The sequence below is a fragment of the Aythya fuligula genome, chromosome 3, assembly GCF_009819795.1.
Source record: "Aythya fuligula isolate bAytFul2 chromosome 3, bAytFul2.pri, whole genome shotgun sequence".
In the NCBI taxonomy this organism is placed as follows: domain Eukaryota; kingdom Metazoa; phylum Chordata; class Aves; order Anseriformes; family Anatidae; genus Aythya; species Aythya fuligula.
Window position 1 is genome coordinate 83554154 of NC_045561.1, and position 23991 is coordinate 83578144.

At 40.2% G+C, this 23991-nt stretch overlaps 1 protein-coding gene across 1 annotated transcript in view; it reads right to left on the reverse strand.

Moving 5' to 3' along the window:
• MAP3K5 (mitogen-activated protein kinase kinase kinase 5) overlaps positions 1–23991 on the reverse strand; it is a 99141-nt gene that overhangs the window by 57534 nt on the left and 17616 nt on the right. Inside the window, exons 2-5 of the mRNA XM_032183859.1 lie at positions 11776–11915; positions 9740–9763; positions 1067–1260; positions 641–809 (exon numbers count right to left, since the gene is read on the reverse strand). Of these exons, the coding sequence (XP_032039750.1) occupies positions 641–809; positions 1067–1260; positions 9740–9763; positions 11776–11915 (527 nt within the window). The remainder of the gene's footprint in view (positions 1–640; positions 810–1066; positions 1261–9739; positions 9764–11775; positions 11916–23991) is intronic.

Consider the following 23991-nt stretch of genomic DNA (forward strand, 5'->3'; position numbering starts at 1 on the left):
TGTAGATCTATGGAAATTTCAGTACATATATTTCATGACTCAATTTTGCTTCAGGGGCTGAACACATAAGAGTTCTAGAACTCTTTAAAGTAAGCTTGAGACACAGTTAAAGAAAAAAAAACAAAACACTTTAGGATGATTAAGAAGCAACTATTGGATTACAATGTAGAGTGATTACTAGCTCCGCTCAGAGAAACTGCAGTGTATATAAACATGTTCTGTTGCCATGAGAAATATCATAAGCATGGTGACAAAGCACATACACAGTAAGAATACATACGTATCAATAGCAGAATGCTAACATAGCCTTTAAGTAGGAGACACTAAATGCTGCTCATCAAATAGTAACGCTGACATGTGTACAGAAGTGTAAAGGCACACTAGCGTATAGAAGTATAAAGGCGTGCTATAAAACAACGTAACTAAAAGTAAAGTGGAAAGAATCTGAAGATACCGTAAAGGACTTTTACTACTGTAGTAATGTTTAGTAATGTTTACTACTGTAGTAATGTTTACTACTGTAACATGCTACTTTTATTGCTCAGAGTTTCTTAGCAAATCTGTGCAAAATACACTAGAAATTCCACTAATAATTAAATTTAATATATTTTTAGATGATCTTTGAGCATGGGATACATACCTGGATGTCTCTATAGGACAACAGCAGGTTTATTACAATGTCAGCAGACAGAACTTCAATATTATCCACTCGCTGCCGAATCCTTGCCAGCTCTGCCGCAAGCTCTTTGCCTGTGTAGAGGGTACGAGCCTTCCTGATGTCATTCAGAATGGATTCCCGGAAATACTGGCTGGAGAGGAACAACATCACATTAGCAATTTGGGACAGATCCCTTGCATTTGCTTTTCTGGCCCTGCAACTCTACCACAATACTATTATGGAACATTTATGAATAGAGCAGTATCAGTGTGAGGAAAGTTGGTCAAACTAAATTTTCGTTATCAATTTGTCTCAAAAAAAAATTTCATCACCCTGAAGAGCGAGACTGACATTTATACAGCCAGCAGAAACATGAATTTTACAAAGGAGTACAAAAAGACAACTTACCTTGAACTGGCCTGTGCTACCTTCAGGAGCTGAATGAATCGATCCACCAAAGGTAAGCATATAGGCCCAAGCAGCGACTCAAAACTGGGCTGCATCAGCTCTGTTAGTCCCTTCATAAAACTACTATCACAGCAGTACACCTTGTTATGTGGAGTTATCATATAAGGAACAAATGTGTAGTTACCAGTGCACATCTGTAAGAAAACAAGATGCAATGGTTAAGATAGTTATGGTTTAGCAAGCCTAAACATAAAACAACTGCATATACCAAATGCAAAATTACACTTACTTAAGTCCAAAGGACAAAGATTTTACATACGGAGATGTAGGATTACATAAATTCAATTTGCATCTCAAACAATATACATCTGAAATGTTTTTAACATTTCTGATATACAATAACAAACTGATCACAACAGAAAAACTGAGAAAAACTAATGCACACATGAACTGCAAACCAACTCAAATAATTTAGCCTAACAAAGACAAATGAAATTCTCTGCTACACAGCAACCTTAAGCAGGATTTAAAACTATACATATTTCAGAATAATCACTTACAGAATGTCTTAGAATTGCCAAACTGTACCGATTTCCATATATCAGTGTATGACAGATACTTTGCAAAAAAAAAAATCATTTATCTTCCAGGAAAGAGGGAGACAAGGCGTCTGGTGCCTGTGGTATGTGAGTACAGATTTATGCCCATAGAAAGCTTGCTGAACATTTGCGGTTCTGAAAGGTCCCAACTATAAAACAGCATACCATCAGAATCAGGAGGAGTGCTGCCATTTGGTTTTGAAGCTCAGCCTCCACTACTGAAGTGGCAAGCAGCCCAGGAAGAAAAGCGTAAGGAAACGATTCTTGAGATACATTTTGGCACCCCTGAATTATTTCTAAGGCTAACTACTTTCCAGTCAGCTTCTTCTGCTCTCCCAGAAGTCAATACAGCAATCAGCACATCACTTCAGACACTCCTCTGGCAAGCTGGGCTCCATGCAATGAAACAGCAGTGACTGGATAGTTTTCCAAAGCACAAAACCAGCTGCATGCATAAAGCATGCACTTTAACGCGTAATCAGATTTTTAAAATTTGGAAGGATTGAGGTACTCTAGACTGTATAAACGTGTATACATATTTGTCAGCAAAAATTAGCTTGTGTACAGATCTGAGATTAGGTATGAACAGTGTAAGGATGATTTTTTTTTAATTACACCTGTTACACTGTTAGATGCTCTCAAGAGTGAACAAACAAATATCTGACCTGGTAAAGCCTTATGTGCCCCACAGACAAAAGCAGAGAGGCAGCAATGAATTTACTGGAACTGGTTTCTGCGATTACAAGGCAAGGGTGGGCAGTGACCGGCACAGGAGCTGCTATTAAGCACAGGAAGACTATTTTTCAATTTATTTATTTATTTTTAATAATCAAGGAAAGAGGTTGGGAGGTCAGAGCCAAGAGAAGGGTGAAGTAGCTACAGATATCCTGGGGCAAATATTTTACTTCCTAATGTTTATTCAAATAAATTCAAGACTGCTTGCAGGAAGGCTTCTCAGACCTCTGGCATAGTTCTTAAGGAAAAATCAGCTCTGAAGAAGGATGTTTCCAGCTTTCGAAACCCACAGAACCCGAAGTTTATCCTGGTGTAATGGTCAGGCCACCTACAGAGACAGCACTGGAGTCTTCATAAATAATCCTACAAGCAGGAAGACTGCTCCTTCAGAGCTCTTAGAAACTGATCCTGAGTGTACCTTCTCTAGGAAGTAAGTATCCATTTCAGTGGAACAAGAGAGCCAGCAAAACTTAATTTACATGTGCTTTGCCTCTAACCTGAGACCAGAAAAGCTGTTTATGTGCTAGAGCCTGCTGCAGAAGGCAGGAGCCTTCAGAAGCAGAATACAAAAAGAGCAGGGGAAGAACTTAACAGTAAAAGGCAGGAGAAGGCACAACATGGGAATAAAACAGAAGTAAGCTCACTGTTGTCCACATGCCCCCAGGTTTCTCAGGTAATTGTCTGAAGGCACAATGTCACTTGGGTCTCTAGTGGGGTGGAAACAAAGGCCTTTCCCTCAGTCAGGGCACTGATCTGGATGTTAACTTAACCTAGACTGTTATGTTTCTGGGGATCTGTCTGAAATTTTTCAAATTTGGCTGAAATTCATCAGACAGAAACAGGCAGATACAGCAAGAGGGTAGAGGAGAAAAAAAGTACAAGCTCTTAATATTCATTTATTTTGGAAAAAGGCTTGAAGAAAAAACAACAAACCACCAAGACGTGCAGTAAAGTTAACAGCTACATCAAATACTGATCTAATTTTCACTATCTTATCTAAAGGGTAAGCTAGATGTTTAGCAGATGAACCTGACAGAGGCAAAGATGCAGTAGCTCAGGTGACACAAGTAAAAAAAAAAAACCAAACAAGCTATGTATTATTTACCAAGGGCGGGGGGACGAAGAAGATAAGAATGAGGGCAAGACTGCTCTCATATAATAAAGTCCAGAGTCTCCTACTACAGAGAAAAATGTTTTATCACCATCACAAATTCTAAATACAGAGACCCAAATTACACCTGTATTTGGGCAACAACCGTGACAGGAGCCTGTGGGGACCGAGCTGCCAGGCAGCAGCTGAAGAACCGCTCCAGTGGTACCAGTGCCAGGCAGCTCCACACCTTCCTCCCAGAAACAGTCTGAACTTCTTCTCTCCTCATTCCCAGACTACACAACCTCCATCTCTGCTGCTTTTACTTCTTTTCTCCCCATCTTTGCCAAAATGTAGGCTACACCAACTTTAGTGGACTTTCTGACACACGCTTCCTTCCTAGCTGCTCACATATTTCTTCTGATTTTGACTTGTTTACAGCCCATTACTCCACTTGGTATTTTAAACATTTTCCACTTACCCTATTAAAATCTGCCCCTGTAACAATCCACCCCAACTCTGATTTCACAAACTGATATTCTTTCCTAAGCCTAATTAGCTTCGCTCCTGATTTTAAGCTTGCTGAGCACCCGTGACAGAAGTGTTGTTTTCCTTTGATCCATTACTCTGACTCACTGTAAAATGTACAATGCGAGTAATAGCACCGGGTCATTCAAGAAAAACGAGGGAGAACACCTCCAATACAATTGCAATGTCCTTAGTTGCACTTGCACCCTTTTCCAAATTCAAGTAACATAAAATGACTTCAAAAGCATGTGAGAAGAGACCCCAAAATCGACAAGAGGTGCTAGAAGTTTCATTTCCCAGCAATCCTTGCCTATAAACCCATCGTTATTATTTATGGTTCAAAAGCTCACATTACACTAATGAAAGTTACAGTTCCTGGAGGTCACCTGAGCTGCAAGCCTTTACTGAAAGCATCAGGGCTGCGGCAGGCCACCAGCGTGCACAGAGGGTTTCGGTAGCTCAGCCACAAGGAAGCCTCAGGACATTACATGAGGTAAACTCAGCCTTGACTCTCAGAGCAGCTGAACTAGCGGTATCTAGGAGACACCAACACCTAGCTTGAAGGCTTTAGACCCACACACTCAGTGCCTGGCAGCATCAGGTCAGCTTCTGAAATGAAATCTGCATCACGGCCCCATCACCGAATCAGTCAGACTGCTCGGCAAACAGGACTTCTGCTTGGAGCCAGTTATACACACGCAAGTGTTTACCAGCAAGTGACTAAAACTGTAATTCGCTTTTATGGATGTTTTAATTGCTACGTATTTTCCTAGTGTCCCTTTGTAGCTTGCTGTACAAAATTAAACAATTCCAGCCTATGTGTACCTTCAGTTTAAACACAGCCATAAGCTCGTCTAATTAGCTCTGCCATTACAGAATTTGAAACCAAAGTGCTCCCAGGTAGGCCCACTGCTCATTGGAACAATAAGCGCTTCCTTCTCGCTTGGTATCCTTTCTCTGCTTGTGAGAGTAAATGAGCATTTCACCTATTTGTTTTTAAGAGGGATAAGAAAACTACATAGCACGTAGTTTTATTTTGATCACCACAAGAATACAAGCCAGCCAACATCCTTTTTAGTATGGAACTGTTGCTTGTGTAAAGCACAGCCTTTTGGGAAACATAGTTGGGAGACCACATCTTATTAGAAAGCACATTATGCAATAAGGTGAACACTATTCTCTACCCCACAAAGATATCTAGTGTGGTAAAGAAGGTTTTTCTCTGAAAGTGGCATAGACTAAGACATGGTGGTATAAACATTTGAGTTCTGCTCAAATGATTCTCCAATCTTGAATTTTACCTCAAAAGGAGGGAGAAGCTCAGGAGAATCTGAAGAAGTCAATGGTGTCCAGTCCTCTTGACTCCTGAGACTCTATTTTACTCTGTTGTAACCACTTAGCAGCCAAATACCCACAAACAGAAGAAGGCTGCTTTCAAAGACGAGAAGCACTGAAGAAAACAGAAAACCCTGAAAACCAAAACCATGCTCCTTTACTTCTAGATGGGAGAATCTGACAGAATCCCACCTACTTGCCTACCCTTAAGGTCAGCATCCACCAATGTATTTACTTCAAAAATAAAATTATCCACTGTAATAAAAATAACTAGCGTCTCTCACAGTGGGAACAGTTCTTCCTGCTGACTCTCCTTTAATTAAGATCAGCTTTTTCCCCGTTTTTCCCTACCAGTTCTTTTGAGGAATATCTGCTCTTGTTTCAATTCTTTTGATGAGATTTTTATTAAAGGTAATTCTGTGACTGTTCACGGTGTTGCTTGTAGCAGATGGCAAAATCCTAAAACAAGTTATTAAATCTATTCCCTCCATCCCCAAACACACAGTAAATCAACATGTGCTGATGTTTTAATGAATACAGGCTCAGTTTGGGCTTACTGCAAATCCCACTCAAATGAATGACAGCCTTGCTATTGACTTGAAAAGGAACGTAAGTAGGCCTCACACCTCTAAGGAATTAAAGCACACAAAATGGGTCTACTCTTTCAAGTAGTTCCTATTTTCTTTTCATGTCCAGCAATGACAATCTATTGCAGCTATGACACATCCTAAAGGCCCATTAAAAATCAGCATATGCTGTATACATCCTTACATCATATCCAAAGAAGTTCTAACTTTTTTCAAGGGAAGTATGTGCAAAATGTATCAATAAACACAAAATATGAAAGAATGAGCAAGAGATAGTGATGTACCACAAACAACAAATACCACAGCTGTCATTAGCAATGAAATATTTACTGAAGGTTACTGCATCACATTTCTACACACTTGGATACCAAAAACTTCAAACTGTTCCCAACTGATTTGCTAGTGGGCAGTGGGGAGAGGAGTATTAGAAATATTTCTCTCTACTTCTACAGAGAGAGAGACCAACAGCTAAACAAATCCCATGGGATCTGCAGTTTTATAGTGGTACCTATAGGGAGGCCTGGAGCTTAGTGAAGTCTCTGGCATGCCTCAGTCAGGATCACCCATTCTCATACTGCTGCTAAAAGAGCTGTGCTCTAAACAGGAGGCAGTCCCATCATTAGGAAAGGCCATGGAAAACCAGCATTAATTACAAGTTCTGATCCTTTTAAATGACAGAAGACACTAATAAGTGTTCCCAGCCATACAGCATTAATCTTAGTGCTAAATGCTAACCCTGAGCGTCAGCTGCCTAGCAGAGCGGTTCCCCTTCGGTCCTAACCTCTGCTCTGCTTGGGCTGGCAGCTGTCAGGTAGGATCACACCCCTGGCAACTCCTGAGGCCATGCATGGTGCAAGCAGAAAGCCTGAACCAAAAGGTAAACACTGCCAAGGTGTTACAGAGGTTGGCTGCAAACCGTACATATATTGCGAGCACATTAAACTTCCTCAGATTCAGCAAGTATTGGTATTAAAAAATAAAAACCAGTAAATCAACATTTGGAACCTGACCTGCAGCTTTTCTCCGAAGTTAGCAAGATTCAAGCCAGGGAGAATTAAGACAACAACAACAACAACAAAAAAAAAAAGGTGAGCTAAAAACAAGCGAAGTACAACCACGTACTGTAACCTTTATACCAACATCTCTTTATGACTGAAACTCTTTACAAGTAATTTCTAGAATGGCTCTGCTGCTTGGTTGACCTCAAAAATCAGATAACAGCAAAGACTAAACTTAAGCTTTCAAATATCAAAGTAACTGCCTCCTGCCAGAGTATCACTCCCTGTAAAAACGTATGTTTTTTTCTGATATTACTGCAACATTTGGAAAAGGTCCAACCAAACAGCTATAAAACCACATATAACAGGAAATGAGCCTACGTTATCTTTCACTGCTCTGCCCTTACAGGTTTCTCCTAGCTATGCAACGCTGTATTGGCCATTACTGGGAAGAACAAAAATCCAGTCAGAACAAAGAACAAAACAGTTGGTAATGTATTTTTTTTTTCCTCCCCACCACTTTTAGGAAGACAAGGTTCAGGGAAAGCAAACACAAGCCATTTCAGTCAGACAGATCTATATATAGATAAATACACAAACAGACACTTACTTGTTTTGCAGCCTTTTTAATCCACTGGTGCCAGGGATACCATCGTACTGTTATGGTTGGTGTTTGCGTGCTATTAAAACACATTTTCTAGAACTGCATGACTAAAATCCTGTTCTATTTCATATGCCAATTTCGTTTTTCCTGTATTTGCAGCATCACAATCATTCACGTACTTATTTTTAGTAAGGGTGGGGGGATCATCACCATTTGTTATACCAATTTATGCAAGAGTCTGAGGGTTTGTGAACAAACGTGATTTTTATGAAGCTGGAATTATATTCAGTAGACAAGTGCACACCAACGTTTTGAAAAATCTATTTCCAGGTAACTTTTCTGAGGAAATTCATGGATTGGCACGAAACCATGCCAAAAAAAGAGGGGAAAAAATCAGTTGCAGAGTTGCTAAGCCAGTTTTACTGACTTCCCTGTTCTAATCACTGGGAAAATACTTCCTCCCAGAAAACATGTTATGTGGGTGTGCTTGAAAACATCTGAGATTCTCAAGGAACACATTCTTTTTGTGGCATACACTGAAACGTTTCTAAAAGTGATAAGTGACAGTTTCACAGCCACCTATCTAAATTTAAATGGAAAACGGAACAATTCATTCTCAAACAGATAAAGGCCAAGTTATCATACTGCTCCTTGAGCTTGAGGGACTGTCATTTAAAAATAGGACAAGACAACATCTCCCCTTTATTCTACTGCACAAGCCATATCCTGCTGGTTTCCTGCTAAATGAGCTGCTTCCCCTGCTCTCACACAGACAGTATATTAAGTACTCAACATTTTACCTCGATCTCTGTCATTGTGGGTCAAAGCAAGAAAGAAATATGCAATAAATAAATTTACAAGAAACTCGCTGTTCTGTTTAATTTTACATAAAGTCATAACCAATCACCTACCCCATTTTCATTGGGGAACAGCTAGGTATTTTTAGCCTAAACAGCATTTACAGCATTCTGTGGATCTCTGAAAAGCACTTTTTATTAAAGAGATGCACAGAAGTCTATGGAATGTGCTTTGCAGGTTTTTTTTTTTTTTTTTTAAATGAATCTAGAGATACTACACAATTTAAAATGCAACATTAGGGCCAAAGGTCTTCTGGATTTAAGGTCTTCTTTAGGAATTCTATTAGCTACAGTAGATAACCATGTCCTTTTCAAAGGAACTTGTTTCATACTGATAGAAGTCAGTATTTAATCCATGAATTGCCATGTTAAATAAAATACCATAAGAAAACAGAGTATCTCAGTGTTAAAACTGCCATAGAGACTGCATAATAATTTTAGAAATTGGTTGAGCTTTAAATACTTCATATGCCCCTTAAAAAGTTTATTCAAATATATGAATTTTACAGCATGCACAGAACTCTTCAGGATATCTGCAAACCACCGATTAACTGCTACAAAATTATACCCTAAAACCCATGGCTACCAGCACCTCCCCAGGCGAAGCCAAGATCTCTGCATACCAAATGCGTATCCTGATGTGACTGACCCCACTGCTCCTGAACAAACCACACCGAGAAGCACGTGAAAAGATGTTTTCACAGTCTGAAGTCTGTTCACCTTGAACTTAAGGGTAAAAAAGGAAAGGGGGATTTGCAAGGCCAACCTCAGAAACCAACAGGATGCAAGGGTGTAGAAGCCTACAGTTTAGCGACAGGCAGTCACAGCCAGAATACTGGGACCAGCACTGCAGCAGGGCTAGCAGGCTGCAGACCTTTGCTTCTAGAAATAAATACACACACACTCTCTATAAATACAACTATTTTCACAGCTGCAACCATGGGTTTCTAAAATGAGCACCAGTTTGCAAATAACTCCATTTCAATGGAGTTTCAAAAAAAAAAAAAAAAAGCTCTGAAGAACACTGTGCTGAAAAAGACAACAGGAAAAAAATGGACAGATGAAAATTGTGTGTGGAAAAAAAAATGACCAACAAGTAAAGGCAGCAAAGAAAATGCCACCGATAGATAGAAGCAAGGTAAAAAGTGAGCCTGGTACCTAGCAACAAAGTGATGCACACAGACTGGCTGCTAGGAGTTCCAGAATTCTGCATCTAACTCTGTAGAACACAGCAGGAAAGTGTTAAATGATTCAAGTGGAAAACATATGATAAACAACATTGAATGCCACAGAAGTACGGAATGCCTAGAATTCAACTGGCACACGGAAGTCATACTTACATTATTCTTCTGGCAAATAATTTCCTAGAAGAAGAAGAAGAAGAAAAAAAAAGACATTGACAACATTGAACAAGTACTAGGAAAGATATCTGATCAGTGTAACTTGCTAACATTAACATATACTGACATGACAGGAAAAGGCTGGTTGAGAGAAGTTCTCTAAGCCTGTCAAATTGACAGGAATCGAGTATTGTCTCAGGAGAGACAAAAGTTTATAGAACTAAGTAGATACATACATCCTGTAATATATGCACAGCACATGTACTCCTATAAGAGACTGTCAACATATACTCACAATTGTAAAGTTTATCATTGCCATTTTGCTGCCCACAGTAAAACTGTAGACAGTAAAACAGAACAGTGAAAGCAGTGTTTCTAAGAGGTTTAAAACTTTCTCAACTTGCACTGAAAGTCAACCATGAGCTACTCAAATTAGGTGAAATTCATGTTGCTTTAGTAAGTTTGGTGCAAAGAATACATCTTCATTTTTTAAATGCAAAATACAAATAGGAATACAGGAACAAACACTGCCTCAAAGGATGCTCGTGCATGCCGACAACATTTTTTTTTTGAGGAAGTAACTAAATAATAGGGAAGGGGTCTTGTGAATCTCTGGCGATTTTTCTGCAAACAATTAAAGAGCAGAAGCATGGGACCAACTCAAAACTTAAACAAACTATGGGCACAGTTTCCAAGTCTTTCAATGGGCACTGTACCAATGGCAACTGGGACATCCAAGTCTCACAGCACAGGATTCAGATTCCATCGACATCAGTGGGAACCTGGCACGTGACCAGTTTGCAAAGTCCAGCTCAAACTAGTAAAAGTTTTTCCCAAGTGGTGTATCACTCCAAGTGAACTTTCAGTGGGAGTTGGGTATTTGGCTCCTTATGCAATACAATGAAATTCTGCTTTGCTTGTATTCTAGACCATTATACTTGCATAATTACATTCAATCCAAAGATAGCTCTTTTGTTATTAGCAGTTTTATTTTTAGGATTTTTATCTGTATACTCTTTGTGTTGCAAAAAGAAAGGAATTGGATTGCCACCAATTCAGTTGGCCAAGATCATCTGGAGGGAGGTGCGGTGGGCAGAAACCAAGTTCAAGGTGTTTCTCTCCTACATGAGAACCAAGCTGCGAATAGTTGGGCAGAATCAAAAACAAATACCCTGCATTAACCAGAAGCAGTGGAAGCAAATCATTTATGAGAGGCGGCAGTGCCCAGATTGCAGTGACTCACCAAGCTGCTTACTAAAATGCTTCTTTTCAGCAATGCCTAGAGTTTAAGTGCAGTAGTATAAAACACCTCCTGATCACAGCCAATGAATCTGAGGGAGTGGAAGTAATTTAAAATACTTCCATCCAAGTCGTTTGCCCTCCCCCATCCCTGCGGAAGTTAGCAAGCCTTCAGCAGTGGAGGAAGCAAGCATCAACTTGGCTGCCAAAATTCACTCTAGATTACCTTAAACCTCTATCTTGCCTTAAGCCAGCCTACCATACTGTGAACCCTGGTCCTGAGAAATAGGCATAAGTTTTATTTCTATTAACTCTGCTACAGTGTCAATAATCTCCAGCACAAGAATCCCATAGTCTCATCCGGTCAGAGCAGAAAATTCCTACTTCACAAGGGAGCTAAAAAATATAGGAATTATTCTACACACTACCATTCTCAACCAGTTGTTCTTACTGTAACAATTTATTCCAAATGCAAGTAATTCTCTTGAATGACAAAACCACATATTTAAGTTCTCATTTGAGATCTGTCAAAATTATGTTTCCATAAAGAGCTATTTAACATCCAGCTATTTAACTGACCACGGTAAAGTCATCTAAATCTTTCTCTTGGGAAAACTAAACTGAGTTTTTCAGCACTTCACTGTAGACTTGTTTTCCAAGCCTCAAAACATTTTTGCTATTCTTTTGTGAACCACAAGTGGCTTCTGTATTTCCCATGGAAATAGAGAACCTATTGCAAGAGTTAGATAACTGCATCTTTTTTTTTTTCCCCTCTCCATTTTTTCATTTAGAGGTACCTTCAGTGACTGCAGAGACTCAGAATTTGTATCACAGTAGAGGATAATGTTGTTAGCCATACTGAAGCTCTCTCTGACTCCCAGGTGGTAGAACAACGAAGGCTGACGGAAGGCATCACTCATCTCTACAACAGCAATATCTGCAGAAAGAAGTGAAAAATTAATTGTCAATGAATGCCACACTTCTATGCCATTTTAATTGCTTTGATAAAAAGATTAGATTTTAAGTAGGAAAGAGTTCTATAGGGTTTCCTCCATTTAAGTTATGTCTGAATTTTGACTATGTCAGCAGGATGTGGTTTAAATTTTTTCCCCGTCTCCTCTTCCTTCCTCCCCTTTTACTACTGTTCCCCCCCATGAGACCTTCATTTCCACAGTTTTAAGACATTATTAATCAAGAAAAGGCAAAATTTCGTGCCTTAGAGAACAAAATTTGTTTAAAATCTGTTTAGTTAATCTGTATTGTATATGATGATTGATGTCCTTACAGGGGAAAAAAAGATTGTATTTGATGTGCATTTTCATCTTCAATGCAAGTTGCAATAAAAATCCATGTAATTAGGTACATGATTGCATAATAAACTGTATAGATTTTGTATTAGATCTTTGGAAGAGAATGTCAACCAAATTGAAAGCACGGCAAAAGTAAAATTCCAGCATAAATTACCATTCACATCTATCTTGATTCATATAGGAAGACTAGCGAAAAAAGGAGAAGGTACAGAAGAAAGGAAGGAAAGAGGGAGTGAATATGTAAAGCTGTAGAACCCTCCAGATAATTAAATAATTCATTGTGCATTAATTCTGTTCATAGTAGATTGACCTGCGTGAATAAAATTAAGCACAAACATGCATACACACAAAAGCAAATGTAATCTTCTGTGATTTCTCTGGAAAAAAAAAGTTTCACTTTCCCAGAGGAACAACAAGGTAAAACAAGAGGTAATGACAAAATATCAGCAGAGACAGTTGAGACTTTTCTCACAACAGGCAGCATTTTTCCACTGCAAAAGTTTTATTGGATCAGCTGACTCATCTCCACCTCTCCTGCAAAGTGCCCTTCTTCACTCAATTCCAGTAAAAAAAAAGGAAAAGAAAAATGTAGCTCTGCGAAGAGCAGGAAAAAAAAAAAAAAGCCGCCTGGTTTCCAGCCCCGCTTTCTCCTTATGTGAATTCTTTTACAACAAAAGACAGGTAGCAAGACAAGCTCTGCTGGCAAAAAGCTTATTACCCTGAAGTTCATTTACTTGGAATGAATTAAATCTCTAATTAGATGCAAGAGATTCTACCTCTAACCACAACTTTCACCTTGCCTATTTCCTTAGATCTTCAGATGTATAATGAAGATGTTCGATACTAAATACATGTACGCCCTGTGGCCATACCCCAACTGGGAAGGCAACAAGGGAGTCTCCCAAGCTTGTGAAAAAGTAATGTTTTTGAGACATCAACCCTTCGGTCCTATTTTACTGTAATTGGCTTACAGGCTTGGAAATTGTCAAAAACCTAAAGAAGAGATGCACGTGGGGAGAAGAACAGACATCTGCCTATACATGCTTATGTTCTGCAAGAATAAGATTAATGAGAAGCAACTAAATGATATAAAGAAGGGATTTTTCCCCCTCAAAAATCAAATATGAGATTTTGTTCTTTAAGAGTTTCATAAATTGCATTTTAAGAACCTCTGCTCAATTTCACGTATTTGCAGCATGGATTCCACCAACTCCATTTTATTGAAGTAGAAAAGGCAGCACATTGCTAAAACTACACAAAAACTGATTTTTGGAAATGGAAATACCACAAAAGCCAAGTAAGAATGGCAATACTCCTACTATATATTGTTTGGGTAAGAATAGGGCTTTTTTTTAAACAAACAAACAAAAAAAAAACAAAACTCATGCATATGTTTGGGTTGGAAGGCACCTTAAAGACCATCTAATTCCAACCCCTTTCTATGGGTAGGGACACTTCCCACCAGACCAGGTTACCCAAGGCCAGGCTGGATGGGGCTTTGAACACCTCCAGGGATGGGGCACCCACAGCTTCTCTGGGCAACCTGTGCTAGGGCCTCACCACCCTCTGAGTAAATAATTTCTTCCTAATATCTAAAAGAGGGCAGATATAGATTTTGTGGTCCTCCTCTGGACCCACCCTAACAGCCCCACATCCTTGTGCTGGGGGCTCCAAACCTGGATGCAGCACTCCAGGTGGGGCCTCACAAGGGCAGAACCAAGGGGGACAATCACCTCCCTCCACCTGCTGCCCACACCTCTGTTGATGCAGCCCAGGATCCAGTTGGCCTTCCAGACCACAAGCACTCTCTGCTGGCTCATGCTGAGCTTTCTGTCCACCAAAGCCCCTGAGAAGTCCTTCTCCTCAGGGCTGCTCTCAAGGAGTTCCTCTCCACATCTGTGCTCTTCTCTGGGATTGCCCCAACCCAGGTGCAGCACCTTGCACTTGGACTTGTTGAACCTCATTAGGTTCATGTGGGTCCACTTCTCCAGCTTGTCCAGGACCCTGTGGACCCTCTTCCTTCTGTTGTAAGGACTGCAACACTCAGCTTGGTGTCGCCTGCAAACTTGCTGAGGGTGCGCTCCATCCCACTGTCCATGTCACTGGTGAAGATATTAAACAGCACCAGTGCCAAGACAGACCCCTGAGGGGAGGGACACCACTCACCATCGGCCTCCACCTGGACATAGAGCCATTGACCACAACTCTCTGGCTGCAGCCATCTAGCCAAATCCTCGTCCACCACACAGCCCACCTTCAAATCTATCTCTCCCCAATTCAGAGATAAGGATGTGTGGAACCATGTCAAAGGCCTTACAGGAGTCCAGGTAGATGACATTGCTCAATCTTTTCTCGATGACTGCTGCAGTCACTCACTCCATCATGGAAAGCATCTTGTTGTTACACGCTCTATTTTTAACTTCTCTTATTGACATAAAAATCTAATCCTCAGAAACTGCAAGCGTATGGTACATTGCTGTTACCTTGAGCAGGAGGAAAATTTGCGCAACTTTCCATGACTTAATTCTCAAATCTTGCAAGATAACATGTTCTTACTGGAGTTGCAAAACTAACAGTGAAAGAAATATTACTAAAAAACAAAAATTGACAGAGCCTGACCAAAGTCAGTATACAGAAGATACTTGAGAAATCCTATGTTAAGATGGCAAGTTCCCAGGACCACGAATAAGGAAACAATCCTTAAACACAGGCAAATAAACTTACTACTAACAAGATCAGATGGCCAAATGCATTTAATACAATTGTTAGAACCAATCTGACTCAGGATCACACTAAGAAACGTTCTTGAATCCTGTCCAATCCCTCAAATCAGATCAATATACAAAACAAAAAAGCCTTGAGGCCTTTTGCTGTTTAATAAGCACAAGGAAGCACCATGTGATTGAGTCATCACTTGCAAGAAAAAAGACACTAAGATAAAAATATTGTGGCGCTTTTTACCAGTATTTGTTTATTTTTACTGTAAGTAAGTGTGGTTTCTTTCCTTGATATTTTAAGACTTTGTGAAATCCAGGACTTCTGGATAATCTCACTATGAAGCAGTATGTACTTTAGAATACGTCCGACTTCTGTGAAGTTTGCTTTCCATACTAGTGGGTATGTATCTTAAGCAGAAGCTCTCATTTATGACATAAATAAGATTTCTATCATCTAGACTGGTCCTCTGGGGCTGGTATCACAGTTTACAAGGGGAAAAGCCCAGTTTTTATTTGGAAATCTAACAAGCCACAGAAAATGTCTGCACTGTTGAGATTAGATGTCTATCCATTTAAAAAATGAAAATAAAAAAAAAGCCACAACATATACCCTAATCAACCTCCTGCAACAGACCCGTTTCTTACTATCTTCTTTCATAACATCAGAAGAGAAACTCCTCTGACCAAGGCACAGACTAGCATGTAGAAAGTTGGTCAAATTCAGAAGTCAAATGCAGAGGAACAAATTAAGAGCTTATTTTCTGGGAAAACTTTAGCTACTCCACCCATCTTCACCTATCCTTTCCATCTCCTTGTCTGTAAAGCAAGGGCAGTGGCTTCTACAAAGAGCCTGAAAGGTAACGTCAAGTGCACCTAAGGCAGCTGAACACTGAATTCAGTTACATAAAGGAGGATTAGAGGTTTACTGAAGCTGAGTAAGACTGATGTTTTCCAAGCCAAATCTAACTCAAATGAATATCCATAAAAAATCTTACCAGTTCTGTGAAGCCAGAAGTTAACTTAGTGCAAAAAACCTGTTTGGTCATCAAAACTGCTGGAATCCCACTTAGCAGACTCTCACTTCCACCAGATGAAATTAGTCTAACAGACTACTGCAGCAAAAGATCTGTTCCTTACTTATTGGAAAACACGATTTCACAAGTGACAATGTCATTTCAATTAAAGCCGTAGAAGTAACTCTACATTTACAGTGGAATAAGGCAAACCCACTTATGAAGCAGCTTCAGTTTCAAGGCAAGTGAGAGATAGGAAAGTAGAACTACAATTCTTATAACCCTATAGGTTGCAGGAAAGAGTAAGATGTATCCCTTACTTGGGTCTTGGGCATAAGACCAAGTGTCACTTTCTCTGTTTACAGATCACAGATACACCGATGCTATTTAAAGAAAACAGGATCAGGATGCTCTTCCTTGTTAGTTATCTTTGACATCTACAGCTGAAGACCCTTATAAGAAATCTTACGATAAATTGTCGTCTTGCTAGTTTATGAACAATAAAGTAAGTCTAGTCACAGCCTTCTCTTGTCCCTTTAAATAACTGGCATGCCTACACTGATGTGACTGGAATGACATGCACAGGAGAAGGGAGCTGAGCTCTGGCCGAGGTAGCAGAGCAGCATAACTGCAGCAGCACGCTGCAAGCACGCAGCAAGCTCTCAGTGTCCATTTCACAAACCACCCCAAGCTCTAGCTGACAGCCACCAAGCCGTCAGTCACAAAGCTGCCTACTTACAGCCTTGCTTGGATGGCCACACACTGAGCTCAGACATAGCGACAACCACCGAGCAGTCATGCTTCATGTTATTAGGCTAACTAACATCTACACCAGTAATAGCTCAAAACTGTCACACAATATGGGAAAGCAGACGTGTGACAGAATTACAGGCAAGTGACCTGACCCTTCTTGCCTGAGCAGTAGAAGCTCAAGGTCTCACCTCTGTGAAGCTTGGCATATGTTAAAATTGTGTGACCAACATTTCTTACCTGCAGCATAAATCCTCTTTTTTTTTTTAAGCTACATGTACAAGAACATGAACTTCATATATAAAATCTCCAATTGCTCTTTCTTAATAAATTATTAAAACTTAAGATCATGGTCAAGAATGATAAGTGTCTATCTGGTGTATGAGGCCCTTCTCCCTTGGCTATTACCTGTGCCTTTAGTCATCAAGAAACGCGGTGGCCAAAGTTCATCTCCCACTCATTGTTTAAAATCTAACAGGGCAGAGAGGAATGCTTAAATGAATGCTGTGAGGTATTATGCACGCACACCCTACTTTTTGATACTGCCTGCATACAGTAGTGCTGCCAGGAAAAATAATGAATACAAACAGCGCAGTTATAAAACTGATGAATGTTTATGCTTGCTACTATCTTCTGATTAATTGGTGCTAAGCACACAGTTGCTGCCTCGCATTCACTGTTCCACAATTAACTGAGACAAAAGAAAAGCTAATTGCTAATGGCAAATTCTGAGATGGAACAATATTTAGGGTTCTCTTCCACTTGGCGTTAAAAGAAACTCTTGTCAGAGATATATCTGTAGACCAAATTTATGTGAATGCAAGCCTAAGCACAGAGTGCTTTCCATACTGCAGTAGCAGCTCTGCGTTCAGCAGCAATAACGATGGTTTCTACAAGCCGTGATACCATGCTATCAGGTGAGCTTTCAGAAACGAGCAGATCAAGTAGATGAGCACATCTTCTTTGTGTTTCTCTCCGTTCGACATGGACATCTTGCTCTCTGCCCAGAGACTGCCTGCTTTGGCAGAGACCAGCTTTGGAAGTGACAGCACCGCGTCAGTACAGCGTGATGGTTCAGGTCTGGCCGTGCAAACCGCAGCACCACCGACTTGTCAGCGCCGCTGGAATCAAGAACAACTTGTCAGGAGCCGCTCACGTGTCATCCAGAGCGGAAACAATCGACGGGAGGCACTTGGGTGAGCACACCTACACCCCGGGGAACGGCTGGCCGCTCAGGAAACCAGGCCGGCCGAGCCAGTCTGCTGGGAGAGGCGAGCCAGAAAGAGAGCTTCGTAGAGGTGCCTGGGGCTTGGATATGGGGAAGGAAGAGAGGGTACTGACTGCATGAGCAAATTAAACATGCTGGATGTTGGAAAAGCAAAGTATTTGTAGAATCTCCTATTAATGTTTAAAGTATAAGCAAGAGCACTAAGAGACAAGGGATATGGTTTAGTGGGGACTGTTAGTGTTAGGTCAGAGGTTGGACTCGATGATCTTGAGGTCTCTTCCAACCTAGAAATTCTGTGATTCTGTGACACTTGTTAGTTATTTTCCACCACAGACTTCCAGTTTCTAGCACTGCATAGGATAGGGCATTACGGTTCAGGACCCTTATTTCTGCACCTCACATGTCACAAGCCCTAGCAGACAGGATTAACAAAGCACCTGTGACACCAATGCTCCAGAAGGGTTTGGTTTTTAAACACCTGCAATAATCCTGGGTCTGGTAGTCTCATTTTCACAAAATGGAAGAGGAGATCCTGCATCACAAGTACAATTTAGAGCCAGTCCTGGGACCTGCTTGAAGGAGAATTTCTGAGCACTTGCCCCCATCGGAACAGGCACAGCACCCTGGCGAGCATCCCATTCTGTAGAACAAGCCATGGATAGAAGTAACTAGGGCACTTAATACTTACCCCAAAAGCAGCAAGTTACCTTCAAGTACAACAGCACCATGTTTAGCTGTCCTTGGATTGCTAATCTATCTTGGATATCCTTGGATAGCTATTCTTGGATAGCTATCCTTGGACAGCTATACTGAGTCCAGCTTGTCTTGAATTTGGAAGTCAACTTCTACACCTGGACAAACATTAATAAGCAAAGGTGTGATTTCATTTCAGGTAAACTCTAAGAGTTACCTGTTATTAACTGTTAGTATACCACATTTGTATCAGGTCTAGCATGGCTGATACCTGAGGAGATAACTGAGCCAGTCACTCTGTTGAGCACTGGGGTTGGAGGGGCAGACACAGGATCAGTTAGATGATTCTGCACCCCATACAATCACTAGGTCCTATACAGAGGAGGCAAAATGCACCATAAGTGCAGGAATGCAACTGAATACCCTCTGCTTCTGATTAAGATTAAGTCATGTATTGTTCCAGGGGCTAAGGAAATTTTATCCACCATACAGACATGGATGCAGCATCAGCTTGCAACTTCACAGTTAGCAAGCAACTTCACAACCCACAAGTTATGATGTTCTGAAGCACTTCCCAAAACGTTTCATACATGGTATTTGCTCTGCTGCCAAATAAGAGAATTACAAAGCTTGCAGTCCCTCCCACTACGCATCAAGGTGCTTCTTATAAAAGCCTGTACAAATTGATCCCTGCTAACTTTTGCAGCTAATTGGCTGAGATGGTTCTAATAAAAGTAAGTACAAAACATCACAAAGAGCTATCCAGATAAGGAAAAGAGAAAAAAAAGAATGATCATGCAATATTCTAAAACCACAGCCTCCACATGAAATCCTCTGTTGTTGACTGCACTACATTTCAAGGATGCAAAGGGAAAAGCTCTTGATTTTATCCTACAAGGCTGATGGGAGCAAAACAGAGTGTACTTACTGAAAGAAAACAGCAGAAGACGGCAAGTGACTGGTACCACAAAGAAAGTTCATACAGATGTTGGGTAAAGGAATCAAAGGGGGAAATGTAGGAGAAACAAAAGGGGAGCCCGCAGGAACTAACACAGCAAACCACATGGCAGTCTGTCAATGATCTGAAGACAACTGGCAAAGGAAGAAAAAAAGAGAAAGCTTGAGATTGAACAAAATACACTATTATCTTGGCCCAAGACAAAGGACTGTGATGCTATCACGTTTCCAACCCCCAACAATCAAAAAAACACCCTCAGCTTGATGCATGTAGGAGGACCTCAGGATTAGGTAAGAATAAAAGATGACAACCAAACAAAGAGCCATTTATTTAAAAATAACCTCAGTATATTCAGGCTCGCTGCATCTGTATCAATCCCAGTGAAATGGGCTCCCTAGTGCCAAGAACATGAAATACTAAACACAACTCCAAACTTTACATTTAGAAAAAAAATACTCTGAGCTCAGTGAGGTAGCTAATGAGGCTCCACTGAAAGCTTGAGCACATTGCAGGGCTGATAAGTTTTAGGACCTGTACAAAATGTTAACATATTTTTAAACAATTTTCAAAGACAACAGCAGGAAAAGTCACGGGAAGCAATGCAAGCTGCAGCAACTCAGTTTTGTCCTGTAAGTTTTGTCCAGTGGATGTGCATCGCTGCATTTTTTTTCAGCCACCTACACAAATAAGTGATGTGATGGTACCTGTCAGATTATTTTGGTTTATATATTCAAGTTTTGTGCCTTTAAGACGTGATTAAGTGATTAAGCATTCTCTCAAGAGACTGAGACTATGCAGGAAAAAAGTACTTGTGGAATCACAGGTGTGCCAACAAAAGAGCTTAGAGAAGGAAGGAGCAAACAGCCAGACCTCGGAGGTGACGGAAAGAAATCCTCCTAAATTCCTCCAGAACCACTGAATGTGCCACAATTCCAAAAGTGATGAGTTCATTAAAACTGAACCAGGAAACAACAACCCGCCTAGACGGCAGACGGGGCAGGAGTATAGCTAATCAGAAGTTCTTTTTACTTTCGTGTATTCTATTTATTTCTGCCTCAGTGACCTAAATTTTCCCCTATTTATGAAAAGTGTTTTAATTTTTATTTTAATACAATCTATTTTCACCTACAACATAGTATATATTTGGCTTTTTTGAGGACCTCACTGAATGTCTAAGCAGATCCACCTCCATGCTCCAAAATTAATTCTGGGTTTCATCACAACAGCTAGAAGGATCAGATCAAAGCTCTGCTTGGCTCAAAATCTCCCTGCCAGAAGCCAGCCAACACCATGAGGATTGTAAGAATGAGGCAAATAAAGACTGACCTTTTTCAATCAGCAATCCAGAGACATTTTCAGCGAAGTCTTGAGCTAACTAGAAGTCTGAATAGCAACAACTAACTTAGTGCTTAATATTGTGTGCATAATTAGAGCTGCTTTTCTTCATAAGTTGCTCTGCATTCACTATTACTGAACTTCAGCTTTTCTGAACTGCCCATTTGCCTGGTACCAGAAGGCTTTCTACAATTTTATAGTCACTTCTTCAGAGTCTTGACTGGCAAACATCACCAGCACATTGTTGACATGTACTCTGAAAAGTCCAGTTCAAACAAAGTCCAGGGCAATGCTTTCGCCAGCGCATTTTACTACTGGTAACCTTGATTCACTGCAAAACTGATTTTCTCTTCCACTCCTTGAACAAACCATTCATTTGAAGGGAACAATGATCTCAGTTCCAGGCATTTTGGATCTTAAGAGTCTTTGGTCTGGGATCTGGTCAAAAGCTTTCTGACATCCAAATATACAGTCTTAAATGGAACGACAGCCTCTCAAAGGCTTCACAATCTTGAAGTCTGATTTACCTCTACAAAAAATCCAGTCAGCTCTTCCCCACTGTCAGATTTTACTCACGTGTCTACAAAATTTATTTGTATTTTGTCCTACCAATATTACAATATCATCATCCTTTCTTAGTGTGTCAACATCCACTGAAGGCAGAAGTCACACGCCGTAATTAAAAGCTCAGTGTTTTTCAGCTGGAGCTCCTTTAGAACTTGAGACGTCATCACAGGTTTGTATGAGTCATTTCCACTTGTTTTATCAGCTTATTTTAAAGCCTCTTCTCATGGCAACTTAAAACTCAGGCAGTACCTCAGGCTTACCCCCTTAAAGAAAAGGTCTTTCATAAGATTATGGCAGGAAAACTGCATCTTTCTCAAGCCTTCCTTTTCCATGTTGATTGCATAGGACCCTGAGCTTGCTCTCTGATGGTGAAGCATTTGAGAGTACTTTTGTGGTAGTGTAGTCAGCAAGTATTCCTCAAACTCTTCTGGGAACAATCTTAACGCTTATAGTAAGTTTGCCATACTTAATGTTTGTTTTTTTTAAACTTATTTCCCCATTTCAGCAAAAGTGCCTCATTTTCAAAGGGCATCACTTCATTCCGTCATTGTCTCAACAAAGCCACCTGCTGTAGGTTACTTTAAAAGTTCTTTAAATAAGTAGCACGCGCTTTATGGAAGCAATTTTCATTAAGGTGTTTCCCTGCTATCTGAAAGCTGCTCTTCTTTTTAGTCATTCCTTTCAATTTCCTCTTCAGAAGCTTACTCATTTTTTCCACAGGTCCTAGTAGAGATGTGAACTGCACAAAAGGATGGGCCAAGCCAAACTAGAAGGCCAAGCCAGAGTGAGACAGAGTGCGTCTGTCTCTTAAGGGCAGAGCCCTGCCCACTAAGCTCACAACCTGTAGATAAAAAGTCCAGAAGTGTTTCTGATCCAAAGATATAGAATTATTTCTCACAGTATTATTTTCAAGTCATGGGATTTAACATTTCCCAATCTCCGATTGCCAAAAATGGTGTAAACATAAAAAATTCCCAAGCAGTGAGCACAGACTGAAAAATAAATACATAATATTTTAGTAGTATGAAGAACAACAGCTGGAATGCACAAAAACTGGGAGCTTCCCAGGCTTCCAAAAACTTGGAAGAAGCATTCTAACAGATGTAAACATGTTTGTTTAAATGTCTTTACTTCTCAAGAAAGTATTTCTATTATGAGGAGAAAGTATCTGTCATAAATGATACAGTATTTGAGAATTTTAGCCCCAAGCTTCATCTTAACCAAAAGTACAGGGTATGTCTACCATTTCTGGTTCTCACCACCCCTCCCAAAAATCTCCGTGTTTGAAGTTTTCCCAGGAACAGAACGACACTGTCTGAGAAGACCAAATGCCCAAAGGCTTAAGAGTCTCATATGCTATGTTTTCTAACAGAAAACACCATTCTCTCTTAATAACAAAGATTTTATTAATTAGGTTTAATCCAAAAAGTAGTACATGCTCAGTGGTTCTGCTGAAGAGTAATCATAAAAATTCATACACCGTTAAAAAGGAAGTGTAGTTTCATGTGAAGGTATCTGATCATAACTATTAAGCTGGTAACGTGTTGCTTTTGAGGTTAGACTCAGGAATTTAAACTGCTCACTACAATTTTTTGGACTTTCTGTGCTTTTACTAAATTTGGTGTTTATTTTACAATGTTCAAGAACAACTTTCCTTTATAGGATGAGAGTATTTACCAATAATGCACTGTCAGACCGCAGCACTTATCAAAGGATCTGTGCAAGCACATATCTGCATTCCTGATTTGTATGTTGCCACTGATAATATTTTTCTGTAACAATTTGGGAAGCACCCAGAAAGATGGGAGTAGAATTGGAACAGAAGACTGAAAAACTCACCTTTAATGAATTTTTATTATACCCTGTGCTTATAGGTGCTGAAATCAAATGTAAAACTGCCTGGATGGTTTAGACCTTTGGGAGATGTGCACTGGGTTTTGTTATTAATAGAAGTCACAGAATGAATGGGGAGCAACGTATGCTACTGAAAAAAAACAAACCCTACCACATTCTGTACTGCGTAAATGGGAGTTTCAAAGGTAAAACACCAGAGGTCTCTACCTGGCACTCACAAGGCAGCTGAGTCAACTCCCTGGAGCTCAAGGTGGACTAATGAGTTCATGGAACCCCTGCTGACCCTGCATTCTTCTATGATTTGCATTCCCCATGTTTTATTTGCAAACCATGCCACATTCATTTAACAAAAAACATAGTGTGAAGTCAGAAGCAGCAGCACAACTAGGAAGCAAACTTTGTCTGTTTCTTCATGTTTTAAACGCATAACAATTTAAACTATGCATAAACCAAATAAGATAGGAATGCTTCTGTGCCAGTATCTACACTGCAAGTATTCCGAACAGTCTGTGTACATAGGTCTGCTCTAGTACTTTTGGACTAGATGTCAGAGGAGCTTTCATGAAATACAGGAATTAGTATTCACAA